The sequence below is a fragment of the Erythrolamprus reginae genome, chromosome Z (genome assembly GCF_031021105.1).
Source record: "Erythrolamprus reginae isolate rEryReg1 chromosome Z, rEryReg1.hap1, whole genome shotgun sequence".
NCBI classification, from domain to species: domain Eukaryota; kingdom Metazoa; phylum Chordata; class Lepidosauria; order Squamata; family Dipsadidae; genus Erythrolamprus; species Erythrolamprus reginae.
In genome coordinates this window covers 89892213-89915570 of record NC_091963.1, presented here as the reverse complement: position 1 = coordinate 89915570, position 23358 = coordinate 89892213, and the positions used below count along the sequence as shown (strand labels likewise).

Here is a 23358-nt window from a genome sequence, read left to right as displayed (position 1 = left end):
AATATGAAATCCATTTCAATTTCTTCCCAGGGCCTAGTAGGGTTGGCTACTTGCTGCAGCAATCCGGGTGGTTTTCCGGGCCTATGCTTTCTGGTGGCACAGGTGGCACAACTTTTCACATAATCTTCGACTTCCGCTCTTATTCTGGGCCACCAGAAATGTCTCTGTGCCAGATGCATTGTTTTCAGGGACCCGAAGTGGCCCCCTAGTCTGGAGTCATGACTCCGTTGGAGAATATCTAGTCGCAGGCTGGCAGGCACATATAGCTTGGTTCCCTTCCAAGCCAACCCTTCCCTCAGTGTTTTAGCCGGGATATGTTTTAGTGTAAAATTGAACCGACTGAAATATTGGGCCCATCGTACTTGCTTAGGGGAAAGCCTCTGAGCGGTCTTTAATGCTTCAAGGTTCTTATGGTCAGTCCACACTTCGAAAGGAATGGCTCCGCTTTCCACAAAATGCCTCCATGTCCCCAATGCTACACGTACAGCAAATGCTTCCTTCTCCCAGATGTTCTGGTCTCCGGCTAAGGCTTCTGTCAATTGGAATAAAGGCTTGCTGAATGCAGAGATTTATAAAAACAAAAACATCATCTTTATTTTTCTTCCTTCTGTTACAAACTGTATCATCGGTATGCAGTCACTTTTATCTCAGTCTTTAGTAATCAAGAGCAGCATAAACATTCTCGAAGCATTCCTCCCTTCATCTTAAGATTTATGGCTAGGTAGCATTAGCCAAGGTAATAAAAACTGCAATTAAAAACATATAAAGCAAAGCTTACTTCAGAACCGCGGAAAGGCATCTCCATATTGATTCATAGCAGAATTGAAAACTCCACCCTTCTTCTCCACTGACACCTGGACGTGACAAATTAATTACTTAATTAATTAATCCATTCCTCTCCTAATATTTCTTCCCTGACACTTGTTCCCTTTGTCTCTGTAATTGTCTGGAACAAGGATTTACCCATCTGATATCTGTTTCTCCTTCACTTGAGTCGGAGCTCATAGGAACGTCCTGTGGTTGGTCTCCCACTTCTTCCTCTGCCTGTAAATCAGGACCTGTTACTAATTCATAAACACTATCCGAATCAGGATCTGCAAAATCCTCAAACTGAACAGGAGTATACACAACACCAGATAGCCCACCTCCTCTCGGTGGGGGTCAGCTTCTTGGAAAGGTATGCACAAGGCAGCAACTGTCCCCTTCCATTGTCTTATAATAGCACCACAGCTATTGGCACATCACTGGTGTTGGACTGGATCCGCTCAGGGTCAGGATGTTGCACAAAAGTCTTTTGTGTCTTTCGAATGCCTTTTGGCATTCCATTGTCCATCTGATTGGCTGAGAGGGTCTGGGCTTAGTAGGGGCTGACTCAGTCTTTAGTAATTTGGTTAAGGGCAAGGCAACTTCTGCGAAAGCTGGAATGAACTGCCGGTAGAAATTTGCAAATCCTAAGAAACTCTGTAATTGCTTGCGTGTGCGGGGAGCTTGCCAATCAAGCACTGCCTTCACCTTAGTTGGGTCCATCTTTATGCCTTGCTGGATATGCGGTATCTCAAGTAGTCTACTGACATCTAGTGAAATTTGCACTTGGAAAGTTTCACATAGAGCTTAGCAGACAAAAGCATCTTCAAGACTTGCCTCACCAACTTGACGTGGTTAGGGAGATTCTGGCTGTAGATAAGGATGTCATCTAAGTACACAAATACCCTGTTGTAGAGGTGGGCATGTAGAACTTCATTTATGTACTGCATGAACATGGCAGGGGCCCCTTTCAGACCAAATGGCATCACTCGAAATTGGAAACTCCCTAATGGGCAGTTGAAAGCGGTTTTCCACTCATCCCCTTCATTTATTCTGATACAGTAATAAGCATCCCTTAAGTCCAACTTGGTAAAGTATTTCCCCTTGGCTAGATGATTTAGTAAGTCCTTCATGAGGGGGAGGGGATAAGTGTTCTGCACACACACCGCATTATGATTTTGGCAGTCAACGACTAAGTGAAAGCCTCCGTCCTTCTTCTCCTTAAAGAGAACAAGGGCTGCTGTCCTGGAATTTGCTGACTGGATGAATCCCTTTTTTAAATTGGTGTCTATGTAATTTCTCAGCTCTCCCAATTCTTTCAGTGACATTACGTACATCCTAGGTTTTGGTAGAGTTGCCCCTGGTTCAAATTCTATTACACAGTCTGTAGGTCTATGACAGGGCAGGTCCATTGCAATCTTCCTCACTGAAAACTTTTCCCAAGTCTCTGTATTCCAAGGGCACCTTCAGGAGATCTGGAAGTGCTCCTTCCTTCATTGTAACCACTGCTAAGAACCCATCTGGCTCCTGCCGGGGAGGAGGGTTTCCCCTATCAGTTTCCGAAAAAAGGGTTAGAATCCAAGGGGATGAAAAGCTTATGATGTCCACCCACCCAACAAAAGGTGGGAGTCCATTTGTCCATCCAGGCCAGACCCAATTTAACTGTTTCCGACATCTTGGGAGCGACTATGAATCTCAAGAATTCACGGTGCCGCCTATCCGCAGCTCCACTAACTCAGTCAGGAGCGTAGCGGGAACTCCACCCATTAGAGAGCCATCCACCTGCTGGAACCGGATGAGTTTCGCTAAAGGCCTGGTCTGGATTTTTAACTTCTCCACTACGGTTTTGCTAATAAGGCGTCTCAAGCACCCTGTATCTATCAGAGCCCATATTTCTTCCTCCTCCCCCGTGGTCATTACTTTAATCCTTGCTTTAATGATGAACGGATGGATGGGCTCACTCACAAATGGGTCGTCCTCTCTACTGGGCTCCTCATTCCAACCGGGGCTGGTTCCTGAAGGCATAGGGTTTTCACCTTTAACAAAATCCTCAGGAGGGCACAGCTCTGTAGTTTGAAAGGCCCAGCGACTCTGCAGAGGGGCTTCTTCAGATCCTCTTTCTGCTACCGGGCATGGCTCAGGTTTTGGGGGAGAGAGGGGCGTCAATTAGTCTGTTCCCTTATGGCCAGTCTGGTCACATCTGTAGCAATTTGTGCCCCTCATAACCCCTGAGCAAGGGGAGCCCAGCTGACAAGGGAAAAGGTGGCCTCTTAAAAGATCCTTTGTTGCATGGGGTGGAGGAGGTCCCTTCTCAGGAAGAATTATATCATACAAAGCGACTGCCATGGAATCTGAGCTTCAGGGGGTAATTTGCATACTCCTGGTGCATGCTGGGAAGAAGCTAAAAGCTCACCGCGAGGCAAAAGAACACCGGGTTTGCTGACCAGGGAAGCAGAGGAAATCACCAACCCAGCAACAAGAGCAGACATGTCACCTCTGCACTCTCCCGCACCCACCCTGCAACCTACCACACATAAAGAACAACACAGAGAGTGAGAGAGAAGATACACCAACCATGCACACAGAAGTCACTCCCCGAACAAGCATAGATGAAGACGGAACTGAATCCATGGTGTGCTGCAGTTTGTGCTCCATGTACTCACTCCTCCCCTCGAACCTCCAAAACTTTACCTGCAACAAATGCAAACTCATCCAGCTACTTGAGGAAAAAATCGAAAACCTAGAGAAAAACCTAACAACCCTGAAGCACCAACATCACAACGAGAAAATCCATCAGACTCCCAACAAAACCAACACCCCAGAGGAGCTAAGCCGAATCCACGCCCCAGAAGCAGTAAATAGCTGGACACACATCACCCTAAGATGAAAAAACAAGCCTCCACCAACTCCAACCCTCCTCCTCCCAACCCCACTGCCTACAAGCAACAAATATTCAGTACTCTCGGAACAAGAAAACCTGCAAACATCTGACAAAGAACCACCAAGAACCAAGCACAACACAACTCCACCAAAAGCCTCAACAACAGAAGCTAACCTCCCTCACCCCAAGCCAGCCAAAAAGAAAAGGAGAGTACTGGTAATTGGAGACTCAATCCTCAGGGGAACTGAGCCTCCCATCTGCAGACCAGACAACCAATCTAGAGAGGTGTGCTGCCTCCCTGGAGCTAAAATCTCTGACATAACTGAAAACCTCACCAAAATACTCAAACCCACGGACTACTACCCACTATTGGTGATTCATGCGGGAATCAACGACACAGGGAAAGACATGAACCAAATTATGAAAGACTATGACCACTTGGGCAACACAATCAGAAAAACAGGTGCTCAGGTTGTTTTTTCCTCCATCCTCCCCACTAGAGGACGACACCCCGCCAGAGAACGCAAAATCCCGCAGATAAATCACTGGCTTAAAGGATGGTGTCGCCATAAGAACTTCGGCTTCCTCGACCATGGCCTGCACTATCTCCAAGAAGGGCTTCTAGCAAGCGACGGGCTACACCTCACTAGAGCGGGGAAGAACCTCCTAGGCAACCGACTAGCCCAACTCATCAGGAGGGCTTTAAACTAGCTCTGAGAGGGGAGGGTGACCAAACTATACGACAAAACGCTGAACAAAACAAGGAAGGGGAACGGGACAAGCCTACAAACAAACCTGAGATTAAAAAATTTCTACCTGCAAACAAACACAAACATCTAAAATGCCTGTACACGAACGCACAAAGCTTGGGAAACAAACAGGACGAACTGGAATTATTAATACACGAGGGCCAATATGATCTAATTGGAATCACAGAAACCTGGTGGGACGAAACACACGCCTGGAACACACAGATAATGGGTTACAACCTCTTCAAGAAGAACAGGTCAAACAAGAAAGGAGGAGGTGTTGCACTATACATCAAAGACCACTACACTGCCACAGAACTACATCCAACCAAAGATGATAACCCCCTAGAAATCATATGGGTCAACATAAAAGAAAAAAAGAGCAACACCACAATTGGAGTATACTACAGACCACCCAATCAAACAGACACAATGGACGACCTCTTCACATGCCAACTAACAGACATATGCAACAAACACAGCACGACAATAATGGGGGACTTCAACTACCCAGACATCAACTGGAAAACTAACTCAGCACCAAGCGGAAAGTCTGCCAAATTTCTTTCCAGTCTAGCTGACAACTTTCTAACCCAAAAAGTTGAAACAGGAACCAGAGGGAATGCTATATTAGACCTAATACTAACAAACAGGGAAGAAACAATAGAGGGAACAGAAGAAGAAGGGAAACTGGGAGAGAGCGACCACGTCATCCTCAAATTCAACATAGTGCAATCACTAGCTACTATACCCAACACCACTACAGTCCCAGACTTCAGAAAAGCGGACTTTAACAAGCTCAGAGCGAACCTTGAACAATGCCCCTGGAACGAACTCTTAGAAGGAAAAACCACTCAGGAAGCCTGGGTGATCCTAAAAAACAGCATCATAGACGCCCAAAACAACGCAATCCCCATGAAAAGGAAAAACAGGAAAACCAAAACTAAACCTGCATGGCTAAACAAAGCCCTCGCAGATGACATAAAAGGAAAAAAAGCTAAGTACAAACAATGGAAAGAAGGACTCATAACCAAAGCGGAATATCAGCAAACAGCCAGTTCCTGCAAATAAAAAATAAAAACAGCAAAGGCACAATATGAACAACACCTTGCAGCGGAAGTCAAAGACAACAAAAAAAGATTCTTCCAACACAATAAGAAGAAAATCAAAGAAACAATCGTCACACTAAAAAACGAAGAGGGTAGAGAAATCACAGACAGCAATAACCAAGCACAGCTACTCAACGCCTACTTTGCAACAGTCTTCACACAAAAGGGAACCTCCCTCCAACCAATCTGCAATTTAACTGCAACAAACTGCCCCAGAACCGAACTCAACATAGACAAAAGCACAGTGAGGGACTACCTGAGGGAACTCAACGAATACAAATCACCAGGGCCAGACGGACTTCACCCCAAAGTCCTAAAAGAATTGGCAGACACCATAGCGGAACCACTCCTCCTCATCTACCAAATATCCTGGATCACTGGAGACCTACCGGAAGACTGGAAGCGAGCTGACGTAGTCCCCATCCACAAAAAAGGCAAAAAGACAGACCAATCAGTCTGACCTCTATACCTGGAAAAATACTGGAGAAAATAATCAAAAAACAACTTACCCACTTCCTAGAAACAAACAAGATCATATCCAATAGCCAGCACGGATTCATCAGAAACAAATCATGCCAAACCAATCTCATATCATTTTTCAACACCATAACCAAGTCAGTTGACCAACGCAACTCAGTGGACCTCATATACTTGGACTTCAGTAAGGCTTTCGATATAGTCGACCACAATCTCCTAATCCACAAACTAGAAAAAAATGGAGTAGATTACTACACATGTAGATGGATAAACAGTTGGCTGACCAACCGCACCCAACGAGTTGTCCTCAACGGCACCAAATCCACATGGAAAAAAGTAGACAGTGGAGTACCACAGGGCTCTGTCCTGGGTCCTGTACTCTAACATCTTCATCAACGACCTGGATGAGGGAATAAAAGGGGAACTAATAAAATTTGCAGATGACACCAAGCTGGCGGGGGTAGCCAACACCCTTGAGGACAGGCTCAGAGTACAAGAAGACCTAGACAGACTATCACAGTGGGCCCATACCAACAAAATGAGGTTCAACACCGACAAATGCAGAGTCCTCCACCTCGGCAAAAAGAACCCTAGACATACATACAGCCTGGGAGATACCCCACTCAGCAGTAGTGACTGCGAAAGAGATCTTGGAGTCTTGGTGGACAATCAACTAAACATGAGTCAGCAATGTGCAGCAGCAGCCAAAAAAGCCAACTCAATCCTAAGCTGCATCAACAGAGGAATACGCTCCAAGACCAGGGAAGTACTAATACCACTCTACTATGCCCTGGTCAGACCCCACCTGGAGTACTGCATCCAATTCTGGTCACCTCACTACAAAAAAGACATTGAAACTGTGGAGAAAGAGCAAAAAAGAGCAACCAAAATGATTAGGGGACTCGAAACCAAGACTTACGAAGAGAGATTGAGAGAACTGGGCATGGACAGCCTAGAAAAAAGAAGGTCTAGAGGGGACATGATAGCAGTTTACAGATACTTGAGGGGTTGCCACGGTGAGGAGGGGGTCTCTTTATTCCCCAGGGCACCAATGGGCCGGACGAGGAACAATGGTTGGAAGCTGACCAAGGAGAGATTCAACCTGGAAATAAGGAAGAACTTCCTGACGGTCAGAGCGATCAACCAATGGAACTGCCTGCCAGGGGAGGTGGTGAACTCCCCAACTCTGGACACCTTCAAGAAGAGATTGGACTTCCATTTGGCTGGGGTGCTGTAGGGTTTCCTGCTCAGGCAGGGGGTTGGACTCGATGACCTAACGGTCCCTTTCAACTCTATTAATAAATAAAATAAAAGTATACCAGTCTTGAATGGCCCAGCTGCCTCTCACCTGCAGTTCACACGCCTCTCTCAACTTTGGATCAAGGGCACTTTTGAAAATATGGACCAAACAGTTTTCTGGCCACCCCTTCAGGTTATAGGCAATCATTTGAAATTCTTCCATAAAATTCTTCACAGGCTTGCCTGCCTGTTTCAATTGAAAAATACAAGTCTCCACTTCTATTTGTCTTGCTACACTATTCAGCTCAGGAGCCCTCTCATTATGCAATTTTGGAAGCAGTCTGCTGTTTGCAATCAGAGGAACAGGAGAAGGGGGCCGAACAGGTTTTGAAATTCCCCCACAAAAGAATCCCTTTGATATAACAGCAGCTTGCCTCTATCTTGCAATTCACTTAGGGAGCCAGGGACTGGGATGGAAGGGGAGGCTACATTATTCATTGTTGCCATGCAGAGAGGTAACTTCAGGGGCCATGGGGAAGGGGATCTTCAGAAACCCATGGGCATCTCAGCCACCCCTACTCAGGAAGATAGGTTGTTTCTGGTTTGTTCATCTTAACCCCAAGCCTATTCCTCTCCTCTTTACCTTTGTAATGTTGAACTCTGTCTGGCTCCTACTGGAGAGGGGGATAGAACATTCCAAGCCCTTCCACCTCCAGATTCTTGGTTAATTCCCTCTGTTCCATTCTTCAGATTAACAGCCATGTCTGGATTCAACTTGAATCATTCAAACTCTGAATCCCTTAGATTACATCCGGGTCAAAAACCCATATCACATCCCCACACCCACAAGTGCAGTCATGAGGACCAATCCTATGCAGGATTCCTGATTCCTTCCTGTGTTCGTTACTATGGCATTAGCAGAAAGGAATGTGTGGTGGCATATTTCTCTCTCTCTCTCGCCCCCCCACCCCCCCTGTTCACTACCAAACTGTGTCAGGCCAACCTTTGACTTCACATTCTGACTTTGGGCCTGATGTATATATTTAAATAACCAGAAAATTCTCTAATATCCTTATTCAAAATTTCAAGACCAATATATAAAAACAGGAAATAAGGGGCATCCTTGCCTTGTATGCCTTTTGATTTTACATGATTTAATTGTCTCCATTAATTACAACCTTTGCTTTCTATGGTATAAATCACATTGACACCTTGAATACATTTCTCCCAAATGTATTCCAGAATATATAAAATGAAAACTAATATTGTTGAAGGCGTTCTCTTCATCCAAAAATATTAAAGCTATCTGTTTCTCATTATGATATTTTAAGTATTTAATAATATTCAAAACATTGTCTCTTAATGATTTTTTTGACAAAAAGCCAGATCTTCATGAATATATGACTATAAAATCTTCAATCTTTTTACCAAAATCGCATCTAATTGTAGACTTCTTTTTTAATGGCTAAAGCAGTTGGTCATCAAAAATTATAGTACTAATTTGTGAGACCATCTGGACTTGAGCTTTACCTGTTTTCATTTTTTAATAGTTTTTGATATTTCAAAGATAGTTACTGGATTATTCCTGGGGGGCTCCAGACCCTCCAAAGCCAATGAAGTAGAAATCAATCTCGCTGAATTCCAAGAGCAGACCACACTGGAGAAATGAAGCATCAAAAAGGGGAGAAAGAGAGGTGTTCCTCCTAAGCCTTGTTGGGACTCCATTGTGTGCTTCTGCTGCAATAAAGAGGGACACCAAGTACTAGAGTGCCCCATCCTGTGGCCAACCATTGCCAACCAGTCCTGAGACCTGCTAAAGAAAGAGAAAGGACTGTCCAAACTGAAGGAGATTAACTAAAAAGGAGTGGAGATTAAAGAGTTCACTCTACCTAGCAATGAGGGAGAGAGAACTCTGACCTGGAAGCCTTCAATCGTTTACAAGAGTGACAGCGAGGAATAAGATGACCTGGTGGTAAGTGGCATTATTATCTCCATGACTACTAGAATAGAACTAATGGTGGCTTCCTCAGGATGCAAGGGACTCCTGATTACCGTGCTAGATTCTGGGTACATCAGATGTCTGGTTAGCCCTGGTGTGGCGGGAAAACTGTGCATTTGGTTGAGGGAACTGAAAAACCTGAAACTGAATGGAACAATGGCAGATTTGGGAGGGGGGGGGGGAATCTGGCCAGTAGTAGGATTCAGTCAGTTTGCAATGGTTTGCATGAACCAGTTAGCTTTTTGTGCAGTTCGACGAACTGGCTAATCACACCACTGACTCTCCCTGCCCATTGCCTCTCAGTCACTCCTTACCTGGCTTGAGAAAGTAAGGGCAATGACAGGAAAGGAAGACTTGCTCTCATTGTGGCTGGAAATCTGTGCCATAGAGGGTGGTACCAGAAGTGGTGCAAGAGGAAGCACAGCTCTCGCCAGCCAGGATGAGGTAATGGCACTATTGCAGCAAGATGGAGCACTGCAGGTGGGCTGAAGCAGCAGTGGCGATGGCTAAAGCTTTAGCGAGGGAGCAAAGTGCCCCGTATTTGCCTTTGTGCAGCAACAACATTCTGCCTTCATTGCACTCAAGGCCGCCCTCACCTCCTGCTGCTTTGGGCTCGGAGCTGTAAGCCACATCTGGGAAGCATTGTGGCAGAGAGAAACAGCTGGGTTTAATTCTCTGGCACCTCATCTCTTGCTGGGTCTCGCTGCTCAACAATCAAGTTTTAAAAGATTTTTGCAGCAGGAAACAAATTTGAGCAGTAGGTGGCTACTTCCAGCCTTTGTTGGTGCAGCTGAGCATGTCTCAGTTGCTCAAGGAGATGCGTGACCTGCTATCCAGTCCGAAACAATGACCTGCTATGTTCGCTGCTGCAGCTGCTTCATGACCTGCCCACTGACCTGAGCTGTGCTGCCATTGTCACCTCATAGCCTGACCACTGACCTGACCTGTGTGCCACTGCTGCCTCATGGTCTGCCCACTGGCCCAACCTGGCTACTGCCATCACCTCATGACCCTGTTCACTGAGCCAACGACCTCTTCCTCATGTCTCGCATCTCCCCAAATGACCAAGGCACATCCAGCTGTACCAACAAATAGTGCAGAAGTAAGCCACCTGCCATTTCTGCTGCAAAAATATTTTTTAAAAACCTGACTGTCATGCAGTGAGATCCAGCAAGAGATGACGTGCCAGAGAATCAGATCCAGCCACTTCTCTCCACTGCAGTGCTTCCTGGATGTGGCTTACAGCTCTGAGTGAAAGCGGCAAGAGGTGAGGGCTTCCTTGAGAGCAAATGTACTAAGATGAAGGCAGCATTCTCTTCCTATGCAAAGGCAAGTATAGGGGTACTTCACTCTCACACTAAGGCCATTACTACCGCTGCTTCGGCCTGCCTGCACCACCCCACCTTACTGTAAGTGACATTGAGTTGGCCACGCCCACTCAGTCACATAATACCCCCTTAACTACACCTACCCAGCCAGTCATTAGGAAGAACTGTTTGTTAAATGACCTGAATCTCATCACTAGCCACATTTCTGATTAAAGCTGGTCAGATTGAGGATAGGGACCAATGTAGAGTCTATCCAGGCTTGGGACTCACATGTCAAGAAGTGGAATCCCTCCATAGATTTGGATCGGGACCAGTTGAAAGCGTGGAAAAAATTTTCTGGCCCAGAAGCAGAGGCAAAAATGACAAGGAGCCACCGTGAGCCACGAATAAGAAAAGCAAAAGTAGTAGTCACAGAAAAAACTGTAACAGGGGAAGAGCCAGAACCATCTATTCCTAGAGTACTGGGACCTGGGCCATGTGTTCAGTGAAAGGGAGTCTGACTTCTGCCCCAAAGCCCTACAGAATGTGCAATTAAGATTGTCCTAGGAGCTAAACTGTCAAAAATTAAATTGTACTCAATGATGTCTCCAGAAATGGAAGATCTTCATTATTCATTGAAAAGAATTTAGACAAGAGATTAATTCAATTGACCAAGTCCCACATGGCCGCTCCTATGGATGGATGAACTACAGGACATGTACTAGAAACAAGCTGATATGAGGAGAGCCCCACAGAAGTTTAAAGTAAGGGATAAAATTTACCGCTCTACAATGTTTTTGCAGTCATAGCAAGAGTTGGACTCAAATATGTGGGCCAATTTCCTGCTGCTAGGATCATGAATCCAATGACAATTGAATTGAAATTGACTAGGAATCTTATAATTCATCCATCCAGTTTTCCATTGTAGTTTTTTGAAACCTGTCACTGAGACTCACCCTTTTATCCTGCCATGAAGCCCACACCCCTCCTATTAGGAGAACATTTTGTGTTAAGAAATCCTTAGATTCTTGCTGATGTAGGGAAAATTTTATGGAAGCACTTTCTCCTCTCTGAAATTGAGTGGGTTGAGGCATACACTCCTCCCACTGCACCCACCAATTCAAAGGTGGGTTTCAGCAGATTCTGACTAGTTTGCAGAACTGGTAGTAGAAATTTTGAGTAGTTCAGAGAACTGGTAGCGGAAAGTTTGAGTAGTTTGGATAACAGTAAACAGCAATAGCATTTAGACTTATATAATGCTTCATAGAGCTTTTACAGCCCTCTCTAACAATCAGCATATTGCCCCCAACAATCTCAGTCCTCATTTTATCTACTCCGAAGGATGGAAGGCTGAGTCAACCTTGAGCTGGTGGTGAGATTTGAACTGCTGAACTACAGCTAGCAGTTAGCTGAAGTAGCCGGTAGTGCTGCACTTTAACCACTGCGCCACCCGAGCTCTTACTGCCTCTGATTGGCCCCATTCCCACTCTCTGCCTCTCACCCCCATTCTCTACCTGAAGAATCCCAACTGATCAGGAGGAAATGGGGATTTTGCCTTCCCCTGCCACACCCACCAAGGTATGCCTACAGATCAGGTATTTAAAAAATTTGAAACCCATCACTGCACCAATTCCATGTTAGGTATCTCAACAAACACAAGTGACCCATCTTCATATTATGTGCTGCTAACTATTATATTTTATTTTGTAGGGCTAGACTTGTTTCCAGAAGGGCAGCATGTCATGGTTGCATCTCATCTATCCAAGCTTCATAAGCTGGTAGCCAAACATTAGCATGGAGGTGGGGGGAGAGGACAGACCCCTGTGACACCCCACAGAGGAGAGGCTGAGGGGTGGACCTCTGCTCCCCCACTAACACCGACTGCAAATGACCAGAGAGATAGGAGGAGAACCACGTAAAACGGTGCCTCCCACTCCCAATCTCTCCAGTCGTTGCAGAAGGATACCATGGTCGATGGTATCGAAGGCCACTGAGAGGTCGAGGAGTACCAGGATAAAGGAATGACCCCCATCCCAGGCCCGCCAGAGATCATCCATCAGCGCGACCAAAGCAGTTTCTGTGCTGTGACCAGTCCTGAAACTGGACTGAAAGGAATCCAGATAATCAGCTTCATCCAAGGACTGTTGGAGCTGGAATGCCACCACTTTCTCAACAACCTTACCCAAAAAGAACAGATTGGAGACTGGCTTATAGTTCTTCAATTTGGCTGGATCTAGGGACGGTTTCTTCAGAAAGGATCGCACAACTGCCTCCTTCAGAGGCTGTGGGAACGACCCCTCATTCAAGGAAGCATTAATCAACACATGGATCCAGCCATGTGTCACCTCCCGACTGGCCAAAACCAGCCAGGAGGGGCAGGGGTCCAGTAAACAGGTGTAGGAACACATAGTTCCCATGGCCTTGTCCACTTCCTCAGGAGTTACCAGATGAAACTCTTCCCAAATAACAGGACTAAGACCTGACCCTGTCACCTCAATCTGAATTGCCCAATTGGAGTCCAGATCATTCCGAATTTAAGCGACTTTATCTGCAAAAAATTGAACAAATTCCTCAGCCCACCCCTGTAAGGGTACACTGCTACCTCCCTATTCAGGAGAGTTACCCTAAACAGGGAGGCTGGGCAAGAATCTGCAGACGCAATAAAGGTGGTAACGTATGCTGACTTTGCCGCCTCTTTCGCCACAAGGTAAGTCTTAATGTAGGCTCGTAGCCATGTTCGGTCAGACTCAGTTACTGACCCTCCATGCTTGCTCTAGGAGTCTCTTTTGGCGTTTCATCCCCCAGAGTTTCTCAATGAACCAAGGAGATCTCCAGGATCTACTATCTCGGAGAGGCCGCAAAGGTGCAATCCAGCCCAGAGTCCCCAATGCAGCCTTATTCCATGCTGTCATCAGAGACTCAGCCGGACTACAGCCAAAAGAGTCAGGAATTTCCCCAAGCTCCCTCTGAAACCCATTCGGGTCCATTAGGGGCTTGGAGCGGAACCTCCTAATTGGTTCCGCCTCCCTGTGGTGGGGGATTGGTCAATCAAAGTCCAGCTCAACATTGTTTGATCATGACAAGGATGTGATGACTATACCCCTTAAAACCAGATCATTTTTTCACTGCTCCGAGAGAAATGCCAAGTCGAGTGTATGTCCCCCTCTGAGTCGGACCCTGGATTACTTGGGTCAGGTCCATGGTTGTCACGGAAGCCATGAACTCCTACACTACTTCCAAGGTTTCACCGAGTGACAGTAGGTTAAAGTCCCCCAGGACCACAAGCCTGGGGAACTCCATCACCAACCTGGCTACCACCTTGAGCAGCATAGGTAGGGCTGTTGCAATACAGCTGGGAGGCAGGTATGTTAACAGCAAGCCCACCTGAACCCCTAAATCCAATCTCAAGAGGAGAGACTCACACCTGACAATCTCAGGAGCAGGGATCTTGCGGGGGCTTAGAGTCTCATGGACAATGACAGCCACTTCCCCATTCCTTCTGTGGTGTCGCAGGTGTTGTGCCCCATCTGGGCACATTTCCAAGAGAGGACCTCCCTCCAGACCCAGCCAGGTTTCGGTCACACAAGCCAGGTCAGCCCCCTCCTTCAAGAGTAAATCTCCGATCAAGGGGGTCTTGTTGGCAACCGACCTAGCATTGAGTAGCAGCAGCCTGAGACCATAGCCCTGACTACATCTCACACCAGCTACACCAGCTCCTGAGCTCGATAACACTTCTGGTGGTATCACAGTCTCTGGTTGGCTTTCCCTCTCTAACTCCTCATCCTCTTCACTCTCAGAATTGGGTGCCAAGAACACTAGTCTAGGATCTTCAAATTCCATGATTAGCTGAGCAGGATGTGGATCAGCCAAAACAGATTCTTAATTTTTTTTGCTAACGTAGACTCCTCCAATGTAATGAAGAACCATACTTTCGTATTCCTTCCAATTTATTCTAGAAAACAAGTTCCTTTTCTTTCCATCTTAAGAATTTTGCTTTTTTCAATTTTCTCTGCCATAAAATAATGAAATGTACTGCAATAGGAAAATTTGGGTTAGAGGTATCTAATATTCAATGCAAAATGAATGATAATACCAATCTTATTACCAAGTCCAGCTCAAAAAAAATGCCTGAATAGAAGCCTATTTAAAAATATAAATTTAGGACTAATATTGATACCCATTCAGATTAATGATCCATTTGAAGACAAATGTTTAGAGAATGAGACACTTACATTCGCTTCTGTTTTAATACTCTCAAGGCTTTCTGCTTTACCATATTCTAAAAAATATATATATAAAAAGCAGATGTTAATTCAATGATTAGTAGCTGAATAGAAATGTTTAATTAAACATATAATTAATTGTATTTTAAAATTAATATACAAGCTATTTGCTATAATGCCTAGAATCAATAAATATCAGTAAGACATTCTTTGATAAGATTAGCAATAATCAACCAATTAAGCATATGTTTAAACAAATTCCAAAATTGTTCAATTAATTTTATTTAAAAGAATTCAAATCACATCATTTCCTTTGCTGTTACTATTAGTATTCTGTACAAAACAGTTGGGTTTGCAATATATAAAAAAGCTAACAATGAATGTTTGTATGTATTGAAGTACTATAGCTTTAAGAGATAGTGTTGAAAATTGTCATAAGAGGGAACTAGAAAGCATGATTTTCTCTCTCTCTGCTCTCTCTGTTCTTTCTGCTGATTCACTGAGACTGATGTAGTAAGCTTGATGATAGTTTAATGTATTTGTAAGCTGTAATGTATGTCTGACATGTAAGACAAAGACAGGCTTGTAATATTATTATTGTATTGAGAGATATTGACTGTTTAACTTGACTGCGCTATTTCTAAGGTAAACACTATTTTAGACACTTTAATGTATCTTGTATGACTAATAATTACTCATATCTCCTGCAGGGTCCAGGACAGTGATGGTGAACCTTTTTTTCCTTGGGTGCTGAAAGCATGCACGCACGCTGTCACACATGTGCAAGTGTCCACACCCATAATTCAATGACTGCGGAGGGCAAAAACAGTTTCCCCCGCCACCGGAGGCCCTCTGGAGACTGGAAATGGCCTGTTTCCCAAATTCTGGTGGGCCCAGTAGGCTCGTATCTCCAGGCTCCAAAGGCTTCCTTGGAGCCGGGGGAAGGTAAAAACGCCCTCCCCCATCTCCCAGGAGTCCAAACACACCCTCCCAGAGCCTCTGTGCAAGCCAAAAATGTGCTGGCCAGAACACATATGCATGTTGGAGCTGAGCTAGGGCAATAGCTCGCATGCTAGCAGATATGGCTCCACGTGCCACCCCGTGGCATAGGTTCCCCATCTCTGGTCTAGGACTTTTTGCCTCCTCCACTTCTTCAAGCCTGTTTTGTCCCCAGCCTTTCATTCCCCAGCCATTCGGTGCTGCCTTTTCTCCCTGGGCCTTTCGCCGAAAAGGCTCAAAAGCACTTTCACCCTGGCCTTTTGGACATAGGAAACAATTTCCTGTCAGCCAATCAGAGGATTTGTTCTTTTTCATTCCCTTCCACTTTGCTTGCGCATGTGTGTGGAAGCAGCATTTTTAGGAGAAGGAGCAAGAGTTTTAGATTTTAATTTGATTAGAAGTAAGGCAGAAATCAAAATAACAAATGAGCGCAGTTTCCCTGTCTTTATCAAAAAAAAATCTACTTCATTGAATCTTTTCTGGTTCAGTAATTCTAAAACAAAATTACATCCCCTCCTTAAGAATCCCATCCTGTTCTTAATTCCTTGTGCTTTATAGGAGAAGGAATGGGAGGGGGTAGCCTCTCCCTCTCTCCATATGTGTGTGTATGTGTCTGTACGGGGGATGGTGGGGTGACAGCGGTGTGTGTATGTATATGTGGGGTGGCTGGCAGAGCCGGCATCCACAGGATGCGGACATCATCTGCAGGAGCCAGATGAGCATCCCAAGGGGCCGAAAGTGTGTTTGTGAGTGTGTGTGTGTGTGTGTGTGTGTGTGTGTGTGTGAGAGAGAGAGAGAGAGAGAGAGAGAGAGAGAGAGAGAGAGAGAGAGAGAGAGAGAGAGAGAGAGAGCGAGCTTGAATCTTTTGGAAGCCGGCAAAAGACCAAACTGCCAGTGGCAGGTTCCAGAGGCACCTTTGCAGGCTTTACCACCTTATATTGCGAGAGAGGATGCCCAAGAGCTAGGCCAATTCATTGTGCCCCTCCGTCTGCGCTTCTTGGACTCACTTTTCCCCAACCCACCCCACTTTTCTCAACAACGGAGGCTTCTGCATGCCTCTTGATGGATTGCACTATCTGCTCTGATATCTCTTCCACAGCACCTTAATGTACCCGGATAGGAATAACATCAGAAAGATCGCAAATAGGGAGTTGTGGGATCTTGATATATTTTAATAGCTGGGAAAAAAAGGAAGCATCGGATCCCCAGTTGTCTGTTCAGATGGGAGGGGAACCTGCTGCTCTCTATGCAATCAACACACAACGAGAAGGGAACCCAAATATTCATTCTTTGCACATCAGCCTGTTTAGGGTGGGAGCGAGACAAGGGCAACCCAGAACAGCGCGATGAGGCTAAATGTAGCCAGGAAGCCTCCGTTGTTGAGAAAAGGAATTTAAAAACTACCCTCCCTCCCTCTCTATCTGTTGCTACCCCCCCCCCCGTGTGTGTGTGGTGGCGGTGTATGTGTGTGCTTTTTAAATTGCGAGAGTTTGTCCACCCACCTCTACTTGGCTGCCAGGGCTGTTTGTTTTCAATTGAGCTCCGTACGCCAATTTTGCTTTTCAATCAGTTCAGGAAGGAGGGGAATGGGGAGGAGCAGCCACTACTACTAGATGCAGGGAGGGAGAGGTCTGGCTCTCCTGTGCAGTGCAGTTGGCTATTCACCTCACTACACGGTGGCAGCAGTGAGACCAGCCACCAACTGGAGAATATCCACTTCTGCATGCATGCGCGGGCAAAAGATACTGATCAACACTTCATCAATACTGATAGCTTTTGTTGGCAAAATTAATATACAAGTAACAGTAGTATATATTAAAAAGTGTGTAGCTGTTCTAAAAAGTTACAAACAGGATGCCATCACTCAGAAATCCCTTCTGATTTCAAGCCCAGCAGACCAGACCGTACTTCTACCATGATTATATACTTTTATTCATTTGTTTTCTTCTGAACTTTTTTTACATTAAAAAATTCTCCTAAAAATCAAGAGGTACAAGTCATCAGGGGACCATGAATCACTTCATCATAAAACTATTTATGTTTTACCTTTGCAGGACCCTCTCTCATTTTCTTCATTTGATCTTTATATTTCACCAGCTCTGCATCAAGTCTAGAAATTTTCTTATCGATCGATTCTGCTCTGCTGTCCACCTTTAGTCAGGAATAATGAATAAAGGAGCTATTAAGTGGCAGCAAAGATAATAGTCAAAAGAAAAAGAAAAAATATTCTACAGTATTTATTCAAATATTAAACATGCGGTCTAGCAAATTGTTACATTTGTTTATCAATAAATATTCAGGAAAAGAATCATAAAAAGAAATAAAAAACTAGGGGCTGCTCGAGAGATTTTTAAAAAACTAACTTGACAGAACTCTATCAACCTATATAAAAAGAGCATAATAAAAAACAACTATGTTAACATCATTTATTTGTAGGCAATTAAGGTTGTAGGCTTTTATTGTTGTCAAAAAATTGCTATCTCACAGTATGCAAATGTGAATAAACTTTAGCTTGAATATTAGTAGCTCAGATTAGTAATTAGGCTATTGTTTTGAGCTCTGAGCTTGGCAATTTGGTTGCAAATGTTTTGTCACTATTTGAGGAAACATGAGGTCTTTTGAATTGAACAACTGTTAAGTCAATTAATTGTTTTGATTTACAATTTGGGTTATAAGCAGGGGTGGGCTACTGCCCGGACCGGGGGGGGGGAACCGCAGTGAGTTAGCAAAAATGGAGCTCCATCCCTGAGCACCCAATTTGCACTGAAAGATGTTGAAAGAAAATGGAAGGTGTCCTGCATAAGCCACGCCCACAGTGTGGAAGTAAAAGTTTTGGTAGCCCTTCACTGGTTATAAACTAAGGTTTGGTTGTTGTTTTATTTTGAACTCCCAGCATGGCAATTGGGTTGCAAACATTTTGTCACCAGTTGAGAGAGTGCGTTTTGAACAGTGGTGGGTTACGAGCCGGAACACTAAATTGCCCTTGCCGCCGCCGCTCATAAGTTCTTGCAGGACCAGCGCGATTTTGCTGCTGAACCTGTGGAGGCAGCAAAATCGTGCACGGAGCCACAGGCAAAATCTCACCGAAACACGGGCGCACCACAATTCAAAATGCACTGTTTCCTCAAATGGTGACAAAATATTTGCAACCAAATTGCCATGCTCAGAGCTCAAAATAATTGCCAGTCTTAAATTTATAACTAATTCTAATTTAAACAATTAGTCTCCACTTACACTGCTTATACTTCTCTTAGCTACATATAAAAGTAACAATTGCGTCTGACAGAGATTTTTTATTATTCCTCTGTGCGCCCCTATCATCACTTCTAAATACAAAAAATGTAATTCTTATCTTGAGATTTTCCTCCATAATATATTCTAAATTATGTTGCCTGGAATTCAATAACTCATCAAAATATATTTTTGCTCAGTATTATTTCTTTCCCTATTTCCCAATATTCCTAGTTTTGAAGTAGCTTGCCAGGTAGAATGAAACTTGTTATTTAGAAAGCACAAGATACAAATGGGGAGAACTACCCACATTATTTTTTGGAGAGATAAAGGAAAGAGATAAAAGTAACTACTAGGCATAATACGGATTCTTTGGTTTTACATAAATCACAACCAAAGCAAGCACATTCTCAGAATCTAGTCAACAATTTATTCAACAAACTATGGTTAAGCAAACCATGCCTCAGCATAAGACATGAATCAAATTACTGACAAAACAATTCAAGTCAGAGCCAAGGAACTGTGAGACTGTTCAAAATTTTATGGAAAAATGAGGGCAATAGTATAATAATGAACGAATGGAACATGTACACAATTAAATGCTCAAACTATATTAAAAACACTTTATTTGATGAGATATTGCTCCCGAGAAAGCATCTGCTGTTCTGCTACGATAGAGACCACGTCTTTCTAGCCTAGAGCAGTGTTTCTCAACCTTGGCCCCTTTTAGATGTGTAGATTTCAGCTCCCATAATTCCTTAACCAGCAAGTCTGGCTGGGGAATTCTGGGTGAAGTCTACTCATCTTAAAGGGCCCAAGGTTGAGAATCATTGCCCTAGAATTATCAAAAACAACATAGCAAATCTGCCAATAGATATCTATATTAAAATGTTGTGAAAAAAATGGGATTCAGCCTTCGGATCGGATACGACGACAATATTCTTCACTTAGAGAAGCCGGGAGTAACAAGCGCTCCAGCCAGCACCCTCTCTCTTTGTTGTACCCACCGTGCCAATACAGTCTGTCAAATTCGGAGGTGGTGCCTTAGGCTTCGATTTGCCGAACAAACGATTCATCTCGGAAACTAATCAGAGAAACGCAGCCCAAATAGAAAACAAAGAGCCACTTCAAAAGTTTCACAAGCCCATCAGACCCGGAAACTATCCTTTGCGCCTGCTCAGGAATCTCCCCGTTCTGACACAGTGACCAATCAGCGGACGATAGAGTAACATCTGGTTTAAAGACCGGAAAATGTTGACAAAAAATAGCTATAGGAAAATCAAAGGCTTCCGGGTTCCTTTGGAAAGTTCTGTAGAGCAAGGGCGTATTTGCTTCGAACAAGGAAAAGACGGAAACGAAATATGGAGTAACAGGGACAGAGCAAAGCATTAGTCATATTTATTATCTTCATTTTACTTTTGCAAATGTTATGATCAATTGAACTAAAGCAGTGCTTCCCAAACTTTTGACATATGTGTACCCCTTCTATAATTTTCGTAACGCTTAGTACCCCTCGTCAAAAAAATGGAGGCATTTTAATAACAATCAAAATATTTTTATTTTTTTGGTACATACACAAAATAATAATAAACGAAAAATAAAATTATTCATAATAAAATACAAACAACATTTATATTATAAATAACATTTATTTGGATCAATGGATAGTTCAATGGATTTGCAGCTGGCTGAAGCGTAGACATCAGAGAGTTATTGTTAATGGCGAGTATTCTGAGCAGAGTCAGGTTACAAGCGGTGTGCCACAAGGATCTGTTCTGGGTCCTATTCTTTTTAATATATTTGTGAGTGACATAGGGGAAGGTTTGGTAGGGAAGGTTTGCCTATTTGCCGATGACTCTAAAGTGTGCAATAGGGTTGATATTCCTGGAGGCGTCTGTAATATGGTAAATGATTTAGCTTTACTAGATAAATGGTCTAAGCAATGGAAACTGCAGTTTAATGTTTCCAAATGTAAAATAATGCACTTGGGGAAAAGGAATCCTCAATCTGAGTATTGTATTGGCAGTTCAGTGTTGGCAAATACTTCAAAAGAAAAGGATTTAGGGGTAGTGATTTCTGACAGTCTCAAAATGGGTGAACAGTGCAGTCAGGCGGTAGGGAAAGCAAGTAGGATGCTTGGCTGCATAGCTAGAGGTATAACAAGCAGGAAGAGGGAGATTATGATCCCACTATATAGAATGCTGGTGAGACCACATTTGGAATACTGTGTTCAGTTCTGGAGACCTCACCTACAAAAAGATATTGACAAAATTGAACGGGTCCAAAGATGGGCTACAAGAATGGTGAAAGGTCTTAAGCATAAAACGTATCAGGAAAGACTTAATGAACTCAATCTGTATAGTCTGGAGGACAGAAGGAAAAGGGGGGACATGATCGAAACATTTAAATATATTAAAGGGTTAAATAAGGTCCAGGAGGGAAGTGTTTTTAATAGGAAAGTGAACACAAGAACAAGGGGACACAATCTGAAGTTAGTTGGGGGAAAGATCAAAAGCAACATGAGAAAATATTATTTTACTGAAAGAGTAGTAGATCCTTGGAACAAACTTCCAGCAGATGTGGTAGATAAATCCACAGTAACTGAATTTAAACATGCCTGGGATAAACATATATCCATCCTAAGATAAAATACAGAAAATAGTATAAGGGCAGACTAGATGGACCATGAGGTCTTTTTCTGCCGTCAGACTTCTATGTTTCTATGTTTCTATGTTTCAATGAGAAGGATGAAATTGTTTGCTGAGATGACAGATCGTTATAATTTGGTTCCCTGGTTGTTAATGTTAATCTGAGATGCCGTTCCACGTTCAATAGTATGTTCCTTTTTTCTGACTTAATGTCTACAAATGCTGAAAAAGCAACTTCACATAAATATGAAGTTGGAAAAGGCAAGATGTATTTCAGAACATTTTCTGAACGCGTACCCCCACCAAACACTTCCTGTATCCCTGGGGGGATGTGTACCACACTTTGGGAAACACTGGACTAAAGAAAGGTTACAAGATCTGGACTCCAAACAACAACCACAGATAATGCAAAGATATATCACTTTGCTTTTATCTAGGGGTCTTCTGGTTTAGTTTATTTTTAACAAACAATATAAACCGTTTTCCATTAATATGTTCAGATTCTAGGTACATCTATTTCTTGCTTTCTATAGAATTCTGGAAAGACTAATGAAAATACTCCAGTATGTGTGAAGAAAAATCTATAAAGTTAATGGTTCTTTGTACTGCTGAAGCTTAGAAGATTAGACATAGCCATAATAGTCAGATAATGTGGGTTCCTCATGCAAATTCAGCCAATATAAAAGACTTTGGTGATATTCATATAATAAATTAAGAAATGAATTTATAAACACATTGACTGTGGATTATATAATTATAATTTTGAATTATATGTGATCCTGGTGTAACTAATAGCTACGTATTGATAAAACTTTTGAAATTGAATTTTATTTCATGCATATAGGAATCAAAAATATAGTTCCAATACAAACACTTTAGATCAGGGGTCAGCAATCTTAAATATTCAAGGAGCCTATCTATCTATCTATCTATCTATCTATCTATCTATCTATCTATCTATCTATCTATCTAGTTAGTCAAGTATGTATTGGTAGTATACAAAGATATAGCAATGTTTATATACATGATACTAGTAAGACAGAAACATTAGGACACGGGACAGTAGGCACACTGGTGCACGTATGGACTTTCCTTACTGACCTCTTAGGAATCAGGTGAGGTCAAGTCTAAGGGTAAAGTTTTGGGGGTCTCAAATGGTGTAGGAACTCCTGCTTGAGTGGAGGGTTGGACTAGATAACCTGCAAGGTCCCTTCCAACTCTAATAATAAATCTAAATCTAAAATTCATTCTTGGTCTGGATAAAATTGGGAGCCTTACAAACAGGCATACAAACAATTATGGTTCCAAGTGCTTCTCTATTAGTCTGCATCCAGGAACCACATTTAATTTGAAACAACCAACTTAGTCTAGCATGCTGAGTGAATCCAACCATATTTATGATTCAGAGTGCTATGAATATTCAAATACTGAGGTTAATAAAGTATATTTATTTATAAATGTTGTGTAAAAGTAATATTTCATTTACTTCAAAACATACAACTGTTGGATTTCATGTCTAATTTTTTTCTATCAGAGTCCAATCACAAAGTCTTGCTCTAATGGTAGTAGTGCAATATTAGTATTGTATTTGTATTGATATACAGTATACGTGCTACCGGTGCTTTGGACATTCAGTTTGAACAGATCAGCAAAAATATACATATAGAATAAATTGCTAATTATGAAATAGGA

The 23358-nt window shown here is 43.2% G+C and overlaps 1 protein-coding gene across 1 annotated transcript in view; it reads right to left on the bottom strand.

The window, feature by feature from the left end:
• Positions 1-20214, bottom strand: part of CHMP5 (charged multivesicular body protein 5) — a 31551-nt gene extending 11337 nt beyond the window's left edge. The window contains exons 1-3 of the mRNA XM_070726365.1: positions 20026-20214; positions 17834-17938; positions 14798-14844 (exon numbers count right to left, since the gene is read on the bottom strand). Coding sequence (XP_070582466.1) covers positions 14798-14844; positions 17834-17938; positions 20026-20094 — 221 coding nt within the window. The 5' untranslated portion in view covers positions 20095-20214. The remainder of the gene's footprint in view (positions 1-14797; positions 14845-17833; positions 17939-20025) is intronic.
• Positions 20215-23358: the final 3144 nt, after the last annotated feature.